General features: G+C 38.2%; 1 protein-coding gene across 1 annotated transcript; it reads left to right on the forward strand.

Annotated features, from left to right (window-relative positions):
• The first annotated feature begins 168 nt into the window (after window positions 1–168).
• Window positions 169–9,752, forward strand: LOC124257289 (SCF E3 ubiquitin ligase complex F-box protein grrA-like). Its single transcript, XM_046691302.1, has 2 exons — window positions 169–314; window positions 5,826–9,752. Exons 1-2 carry the CDS (start codon window positions 291–293, stop codon window positions 7,722–7,724), a joined length of 1,923 nt encoding a protein of 640 aa, XP_046547258.1. The 5' UTR covers window positions 169–290; the 3' UTR covers window positions 7,725–9,752.
• Window positions 9,753–9,989: the final 237 nt, after the last annotated feature.

Below are 9,989 nucleotides of genomic sequence, written 5' to 3' on the forward strand. Positions count from 1 at the left end.
AACTTATATAATATTTTTTTTCTGAATATAAGATTAATTAGACGGTATTGGTGTTTAAGCATTATTATATCGATTTGACGAAGGATCGCTAATTTTTTTCAGTTACTTTTCAAACTTAATATTTGTTTACGCAACGGTAAATCACATGACATTTCATGTAAACAAAATGGCCGCATCGAGTCATCTGCCTGTGAATGTGATGTCATTTGAGGTCACGATCATTTGAGCAATACGTAGTCGTACACGGATATAACCAGCAAACAACATCTTATATCAACGTTGCAGAAGTTATGGCTTCAAAACTACCAACAGAGGTGAGTAGTTAATGGTGCCATTTTGTTGTTACTTATAATCTTTTTAGTTTGACGTTTGGAGAATGACTTGACAACTTGTGAATGTGAACAAAACAGGGGCTTGATACTAGATAATGAGATGGTTTTAATTGACATTTTAAGTTTTACCTTTCGAAAATCGAATCTTCTATTTTTAAATCTTCTTAGTTGTCACATGGTTTGAAAAGGATATAAACAAGCCAGGTGACTGTGAAATGTAAAGACAGCTTTATTTACGATGCTTGAAAAATATTTTCAATCATAATCATTCCTTGATAAGGAAAAGAGGCCATCTCCGTGAGGCAGACGATGGCAAAGGTGAGCTGGTAATATCTTGTTCAGACACCAATTTATCAGTCCATGTGTCAAGATGTTAAATACTGAAAGAAAGACATGTATTAATTATTAAATACACACTTTTTTATATTCTTTTTATCAGTTAATAATTTCTGTGATTTGCAACTCGGGAAAGAAGAGAACATTGTTCGCTTTGATACCCTCAACATTCTCAACCAAGTCCAATGAGATAGAAACAACCCGAAAGAATATAAACTGTTGATTAACTCTCTAAGTGTATCAGCATGTTTGCCGTGGTGTGAGTAAGTTATGAATAGATTAGCTATGTAAATAACCCAGTTTTGTGAGATTATAAAGACAAGAAGCAATATGAAATTTGTTATTATCATGATTATGCTGTTTCATGGCAGTAATGTTATGAAAACACTCAGCCATGTTATTATATTTCAGTAATATTTATGCAGGTCACAGTCGCTGACAGTATCTGAAGCAGAGTTTTACATCATACATAATTTCTGTGGATTTGACTTTATAATTGCCCAAATAATTTAATGTTTTGGATATGAGTCATAACTGATGCAATACTTTCACAAATGAAATCTAAATCCAGATTGAGTGTTTAGTATTTTTTATTTATTTCTAGAATTTCACTTTTGCATGGATTACATAACTGAATAAATTTATAATAAGTACTTGCTACCATCTCTTTAATGATTTCCTTAATCACTGGAAACATAATGGTGCATACTTCATTTGTGAAAATGTGTTGTTTTTTAAAGTCTGTATCGTTTCCCTTCAGCATGTTGAGCACCTCCTTTTTCAATTTCCTGTTTGCTTCTGCATCAAGGCATTTAAACCTTAGTATGTATAGGCGGATCCAGAAATTTTCAGTGGGGAGACGAACCCCTGAACCCCACCTTGGCTCTGCCGAGCATTGCAAAACATTAACTTCAATGTGGTCATTTTCATGATGGGGGTGGGGGGTGTTTGTGTGTGTGTGTTTGGGGTTGAAGGATCACTGTATGAACCAAAGTAAGCCTGCGGCAGAGGGAAATAGGGAGTGCAGGGTGTCAGATGGGATAGGTACGGTATAGAAATATACAATTTATAGTTAAAATTTTCAATTTTTATTTTTCTTGCAAGGGATCGGTCAACAGAAAGTTTTGCTCAAATAATAGATTATTGAAAACCACAAGCAATATTTAGTCATGTATAAGATTAAGAGGTCCGTTGGTAACCTGGCAAGGACCTCTAAATGAAACAGGTCTTTATCTGGAATAAAAAAGAAAAGAAAAAAAGATCTATCAATATTTATTTAAAAAGATTGAAACTTTTAAAGATAACTTTATAGAAGGAGATAGGTCACAGAATGTATGTATTACTCTGTTGCTTTCTTGTAGAAGAGGTTCGAAGCAATATTACTATGTTATGACACAGACTGAAGAAAATTTAAAGATAATGGAAAAATGGCAAGAGGAAATATTAGTAAGACAGAACTGGTCAAACATATTTATCAAAGCATTTAAAAGTACATCTGATGCAAAGTTAAGATGGATGCAATACAGGCTACTACACAGAATTATACCAGTCAATACATACTTAATCAGGATGAATGTTGTTAATAGCATCTATGTACATTTTGTAAATCTGAACTGGAATCAATACTCCATCTGTTTTGGGGGTGTAGGGAAAGTGAATCTGTTTGGAATAATCTTTCTCAGTGGACTATGCTGAAATATTCACATGCTACCAGAATTATATATTCCATTGTGAGCTAGTGTTATTTGGCATTTCAGAATCCTTCCACATTGATACTATATTTGACTTGATTATTTATTACTAGCTAAATTTCATATCTATAAATGTAAACTTACAAATCGAATACCGTATCTATCCACATTTAAAAAAGAATTGAACTATTGCAAGGTTGAACAAATCAGGTATATATATAGCAAAGCAAGGTTTCAGGAATACCATAACAAATGGAAACAATATGAAAATCTTGTTCTGTAGTAATCATTGACAATGTGAATTAATTTATTTCTGTATTTTTATAGGATGGCTGACACTGTGAGGGAATGTTGTATCTATGTGTAACCCAACCAATCCCCCCAACCCCCCACCCACCTACCCTCCCATTTTTGTTGTGTCCAGCTTTATACATCATTATATACATTGTACACGTCTTATATTCTGAGAATAAAAAAGGAAAAACTATCATTATATTCCTGTAAATAATTATGAAATGATAAATATTAACCTGGCATATTACCAGTTGGGTTATGTTCCTTGATGTACCAGGTAACCTGGTTACAGAGCTATTTCATTTCATGATTTCACAATGTTTATATTGTCACTCATGTCCCTGAAAATAACCACCCTGGCTTCTATACGAGTGGCAGTGATAACCAAGAGTTGCTAACAGTAGCCCACGGGTCCAAGGCAGTCAGTACCAACTTAATATCATGTCAAAGGTATGCGAGCAAACATTTTAGGGTTAACCCTTTTTAAATTAACATGTACTTTCGTTATGTTTCATAATAGTATTTGTACTTGTGATCACAGGGAAATATAAGTTTATCAGGTTTAGGTGCCTACAGTTAACAATTTGTTAACAATGGAAATAACGAACTCCAACTGGAACTTTTGAAATATGTTGTTGTCTGCTGTGTCTCACTCACAAGGCCTTGTTTTGCCTTCTTCCACTATTTGTATTAATGAGAGACAAAGCATCATTCATGGAATAAAATAGGCTTGTTATTTTTGTTATGATCTCCTATATATATCCTACAATCAACTTTTGAACTGGAACGTCGTCATATGAGCGAAATATTCTCAAGTACGACGTTAAACCCAATTTTACCTCACCTCACCTTTTGAACTGGTGCATATATGGGCTAAGCTCACATGATCTCACACAGGCCAGTCATACCAGCCATATAGTTGCAATATGGTTGTGTTTGCCTTAGACCCGTGAAGATCTGGGTTAGAATTGATCTTCAGTATCCCATGCTTGTCGTAAGAGGCGACTAAAGCCACTAAAGGGATCGGGTGGTCAGGCTCGCTGACTGGGTTGACACATGTCATCGTATCTCCATTGCGCAGATCAATGTTCATGCTGTTGATTCCTGGATTGTTTGGTCCAGACTCGATTATTTACAGACCGCCACCATATAGGTGAAATATTGCTGAGTGTGGCGTAAAACTCACTCACTGTGTTTGCCTAATCTATTACTGGACAGCTGCCCTGGGTTTTAGACAGTCAGTGAAGGGGCGGTGGCGTAGTCCAATGGTTGAAGCGCTTGCTCATCACACGGAAGACCCAGGTTCGATTCCCCACATGGGTACAATGTGTGAAACCCATTTCTGGTGTCCCCCGCCGTGATATTGCTGCAATATTGCTAAACGCGGCGTAAAACTAAACTCCCTCCCTCCCTCACTTTAGTCAGTCAGAGCTGTTTCTATACGAGTCAGTAACATGAGTTACATAGTTTAATCCCTGATCAATTCACATATATATAACATAATACATATTGCATTTTAATTGTATGAGGGGCAGTGGGGTAGCCTAGTGGTTAAAGCATCTGCTTGTCACGCTGGATACCCGTGTTCGATTCCCCACATGGGTACAATGTGTGAAGCCCATTTCTGGTGTTCCCTGCCGTGATATTGCTGGAATATTCCTAAAAGCGGGCATAAAACTCAACTCACTCACTCACTCTAGATGGACTCAGATGGTCAATGACTTGGTTGGGTGTTTCTCATGATATCAACCGCTGGTTTGTCTGGCCCATCTGTTGCCTGTCTTGATACAACTGGAATTACAGAGGACCATCTAAATACCAAAGAATGAAAGTAATCTCTAGGGGTTAAAGTTGTTTTTCACATCTAAATCCTCGAGTCTGATTTTTCTGTATTATCCACATGCGTCCTAAGCATAAAAGTCATTCTTGGTGTTCTCAGACATGATATTACTGGATTATGGACAAATGTACTGCATTAAAATTTAAATGCATCATGTACTCTTACGTAATCACTGTTTAGAATTTAAAGAAACATACAGGAAGAATGGAGTCAAATAAATTACCATTTAGTCTGGCCATGAATGTTTTACAAGTTTTAAGATAATCTTAGAAGCAGACAAACTACTTAATATATTTGCCTGTGTGTACATTAGACTTTACAACAATTTATTAGCCTTATGGCAACCACAAATTCTCAAGGTCTAAAATCTGTTGTGTCATGTTTCAAATATGCTTTGATGAGTAGAAATGTACTGAAATGATATATGAGTCTATTTAATATATGCTCCTGTACTGTATTGTATGCACAACATGTTTATGGGCCTATGGTTTTTCATGCAATGAACAATTTATTTGATTTGTATCCCAGTGATACAAACTGACCCACCCTATGTTGTTTCCCAGTAATGAGTCACGAGTTAAACATTTCTGTTATCTTCATCAATTATAATCTGTCACCTGTGAAGATCCGGATTAGAATTGGTCTTTATTAATAGCTAAACATGCTTGTCATTAGTGGTGGTCCGATTAATTGAAATAATCGAAGATTGGTCGCAGTGACTAAACGACCAAGCAATCGATCATGTTTTCTTATAATCAAACACAAACAATTCTGGAACACTTGTTTTCATAAACAATATTTTTCACAAGGTTGGTTTTGTCTGTTACATTTCATAAGCACTACAAGTTCGTTTCAAGTCATGATTGAATTTATCTTAAAGACTCTGAGAAATTTATGTTCCTGACATACTAGTCATCCTTTAAAGATGTGAAATTTTGCCAAAAGAACTACATGTTTTTTCCTTATTTTTATGTGCATTAACAAATTTCATTAATGACGCTAACCAATTTGATGATTGATCGGTTGTAATAAACCAATCATCAGTTATGAGATTTTAACCAATTCCCAACACTACTTGTCATAAAAGGCGACTAATGGGATTGGGTGGTGACATGTGTGATCATATCCTAATTGTGTAGATCGATGCTCATGGTGTTTATCACTGGATTGTCTGGTCCAGACTTCATTATTTACAGACCTCTGCCATATAGCTAGGATATTGCTGAGTGCGGTGAATATAAACAGCAAACCAAACAACCATCCATAAGTAGCTCACAGTAGGGGGGGTCTTTAATAAGTCATTGTCAACTGACCTATTGTTTCTCTCTGCAGGTCATCTCCCACTTGATGAGCTTCCTCAGTGTGTCGGACCGTAAGGAGGCTGCATTGGTCAACACAGCATGGTACGAGGCATCTATGGATCCAGCTCTACAGAGGGACATGGTGGTCAACTTCTCGGACAGTAATGTAACCAACTGCCACACGAGGAGAAAACTGACCCACCTGTTGTTGAACCATATCGACAACTCTACCTCTTCCGTAAATGAGATGGTCAAGTTCTTTGAGTACATGAGCGAAAGTCTGATAAACCTGTCTCTCAAGGGCTCCAACATTACTGAAGGAACATTTGTGAAGCTTCTATCGCTGTGCAAGAATCTGACCGTTCTCGACCTGACAAGCTGTAATTCTTTGTTTATGTCAGGCAACCTCCTTGACCGCAAGTCAGATGTCCAAAGCCTCAAAGAGTCTCTGCAGCATGTTAAGAAGTTGAACTTGGCTTCAGTAAGATTTCTGTCTGATGTAAGCTTCAATAGAATCTTATCAGTGTGTCCAAATGTTGAGGAACTGTCTCTTGCTCATGCTCAGATAACATTCAACAGTTCAACCTACTACCCCCAGGGAAGTAAGGTCGGGACCAACTCAGCTGTTCTTACCTTCCATAACGTCCTGGATTTTGTTGACAGACAGGGGCCAAAACTGAAGTCACTGAACCTAAGCCGGACCACCATTGCCAACTGCCATCTCTCCGAGTTAGCCAGGTGTCAGAACATCGCTTTAGAGGAACTTATCCTTGTTGGCTGTCGAGAGATCACCGACTCTGGCCTTGGTCAGTTTTGTCGCCAACAGAAGAGTCTACAGAGGCTGGACATCAGCAGTTGCACTGACATCACCGACAGTGGCATTGCTGCCGTGGCAACCAACCTGACCCAGCTGCGATCATTTAAGGCCAACAAATGCAGGCAGATGACTGACAATTCTGTGAAACTGTTCAAGTACATGTCTCTCCTGGAAAGTCTGGACCTCTCTGAGTGTTACGAGCTGTTCAGCCAGGGGATGATTCAGGGGCTGTGTAGTGGGATACAGAGTAAGCTCACCCACCTCAACCTTAGCTGCTGCACTGCCCTAACTGACTACTTTGTTGTGGAACTTACAAAAACTGTGCCCAGTTTGGTTCACCTTGACCTTGGCTCTCTGTTCAATATCACTGACATCAGTGTCCACGCGGTCTCCAAGAGGCTGAAGCATCTGCGATACTTGCGACTTGCATGGTGTAAGGAATTATCAGACAAGGGTCTGCTGGGGCTCGAGGAACTGGATGACTCTAAGTACGAGACTCATGTTCTTGATGGTCATAATGGACAATGCCGCTGCACTCGCAGACATTCAGAACAAGGCTCCAACATTTTCAAGAAGCCATCTGGTAGTGGTGGGAAGGACAAGAAGATGTCTATTGGCGATCTGGAGGCCATGGTGAAGAATGGGGGAGAGCTCTACAGCCTCAGCAACTTGTCAGGTCTCCGAACCTTGGACCTGACATCCTGCTCCAAATTCACAGACCTTGGTCTGAAAGAAGCAATAAAATTCAAGGAACTTAAGAGCTTATCCCTTGGCATGGTACATGGGATGACCAATGAGAGCCTTGTTGCCATAGCCCGTAACAATCCAAGCCTGGAGGAAGTCCACCTGAATCAGTGTATAAACATCACTGATGCAGCAGTAGAAGCTTTGACAAGTAAGTGTCCACGATTGGCCCACCTGGATGTGTCTAGCTGTGACAGATTGACCAATCACACTCTGTATTATGTCGAGACCAACTGTCATCGTCTGCGTCATCTTGATGTATCCTACTGTAGCGGATTGACCCCGGAGGCTGTGGACAAGCTGGAGGGCAGCATGAAAGGCCTGCATACAGTGCACAAGAGGCTGGTCGGAAGTACCGGCACACGCTAACAGGGTATCAGGAACTGCCTGTGACAGGTTCTGATGTCTTTCCATCTTCAGACAATACTGCACCTCTTCTAAAGCTGTGAGAGTGCTGTTGGATGTTGTTAATGTTTAACTTGACAAGAGACTCTCGGAAATTGTACTGTTTGGATGTTATGCTGAGTTTTAAGGGAATTTTGTTTGTTTCTGTTTATGCAACATATCTGCGACACTACAGGAATATACAATTCTGAATTTGATTGTATGAGAGTTAAATTATCCAGCACAATTACTGTCATGTTATCTGACATCTTGGATGTGTAGCTATGTCATACAGGGCTTCAGACTGATGTATGTTTTGGTCAGTGTTGCCAAGTGACCTATTACATATGAAACCGATGATAAAATATTTAGCACATGGGAACCGTCTTTTCCTTAAATCATGTGTCATTTGTTTCCAGGGACAAGTGACAAGCCATCTGGCACACTAGTCCTAGAAATGATAAAGATTTTCTGTTTGACGTTAATCATCTGTAGCTAACTATGGGTTGTTATAATCTGATATAACTTGAAGTGATATAGTTCTGTTTTTTTGGTTATCGAAATCTGTGTATGATAATAGCAATATATACATTACCAGTCATATGTACTGGAATTCTTTGGAAGACTCATTGTATTGAGAGGCATATCAGGAGATAGACGATATGCAGTACACATTATATAGCCTTATAGCAATTGTATATAGGATGTATTTAACGAAATGTCCTTCAGCATTCTCAATTCTTCAATTTCCCAAGATTATTGAAACAGGATCATTTTTGTTAAAGTTATGCAAATGGTCCTGGAAATTTGGTGTATTGTCCCAAGTGAGTAAGTGAGGTTAGTTTTACACCACACTCAGCAATATTCCAGCTATTTGCGGCAGTCTGTAAATAATCGAAGTCTAGACCAGACAATCCAGTGATCAACAGCATGAGCATCGATTTGAGCAATGGGGAACCAATGACGTGTCAACCAAGTCAGCGAGCCTGACCACCCGATCCTGTTAGTCGGTATTGTTCCAAGAAATACACTGAACTTGTTGATTTAATGGTACTCTTGAAGTTTGCCTGTCAAGAGTGTTATCAAGTTTCTGGATCCACGTTCTAGCTTCTATGTCATTTATACTGCCAGTGTAACACATGACAGATTGTATGATGCTTATTGTGACATGTGAGAAGCATTATGTGATGGTTATTCATATTTACTTTTTGTTGTTTTACCACAATTGCTGTGATACATATGAATTTTACCACAGTGTTTACACCATGCTGCTGCTGATGATGATGATGAAGCAACTATGGATTAGTATTGTCACAGAAAACACAGTGATGCAGGTGCAATTGATGATGATGATGAAGCAATTCCAAATCAGTATCATCACAGGAATGCAGTGATGCAAATGTAATTGATGATGATGATGATAAAGCAATTCCAAATCAGTATCATCACAGGAATGCAGTGATGCAGGTGCAATTGATGATGATGATGATAATGATAATGATGATGCAGTTGCAACAGCCACTCTGATCAGAAGCGATGAGTTTACAATTCCATTATAGCCAAGTGAGGTCTGCGGGTTATTATATTAACCTCACTTGACACGGCATTTTGTCTTTTGGAAATTAAGTAGTCATAAAATCACATGTATTCTTTACCATAATGAGTTTAATATTTCAGAGCACCGGTGAATTATGTCATGTGTATTTTCTCACCCATGAAACACTGTTATCATTAATGAATGTTTCAGCCCATATGAACAAAATGTCTGTATGTTTAGGCCAGACCAATTTTATTTCTTGTTTTACAGATTTTTGTCCTTAGAAAACCTATAGGCAGGAGGTAAAAAGGAATAAATAAAATAATCACCAAAATACTATTCCATTTAAATGCTAAAAGTAAATTAATTTTGGCAATTAATGAAGTGTATAGAATAGAATAGAATAATACCTAAATGCCTTTTCAGGAATTTGTGTTACATCAGCAGAGCTACTGACACATTAGAGAGATACCAAACATATTTACATAAATTCTTTGATTTCACATTTGTATAAGAGAGATATGGTACTTGGAATAAAGGATGTACGGGCTCTCTTAGTTTTCACAATTCAAACTTTGTAGCAGCGGCCTGAAGGGAGGAGGTTGTATTCCGAATTAAGTAGTGAGTACGGTCAGATATGATTTTGACAGCTTGATTCACGATTTGCAGCTCATATATTGATGATAAACATTCAAATCTGACTCCAGCGATTT

The sequence above is a fragment of the Haliotis rubra genome, unplaced genomic scaffold, assembly GCF_003918875.1.
Source record: "Haliotis rubra isolate DU_JTF1 unplaced genomic scaffold, ASM391887v1 Scf656, whole genome shotgun sequence".
In the NCBI taxonomy this organism is placed as follows: domain Eukaryota; kingdom Metazoa; phylum Mollusca; class Gastropoda; order Lepetellida; family Haliotidae; genus Haliotis; species Haliotis rubra.

Excerpts from the sequence above, each read along its gene's own strand:
- LOC124257289 (XM_046691302.1), top strand. The coding sequence starts at position 291 with ATGGCTTCAAAACTACCAACAGAG. Across the intron at positions 315-5,825 it reads CTTCAAAACTACCAACAGAG|GTCATCTCCCACTTGATGAG; the intron begins GTGAGTAGTTAA and ends TTCTCTCTGCAG.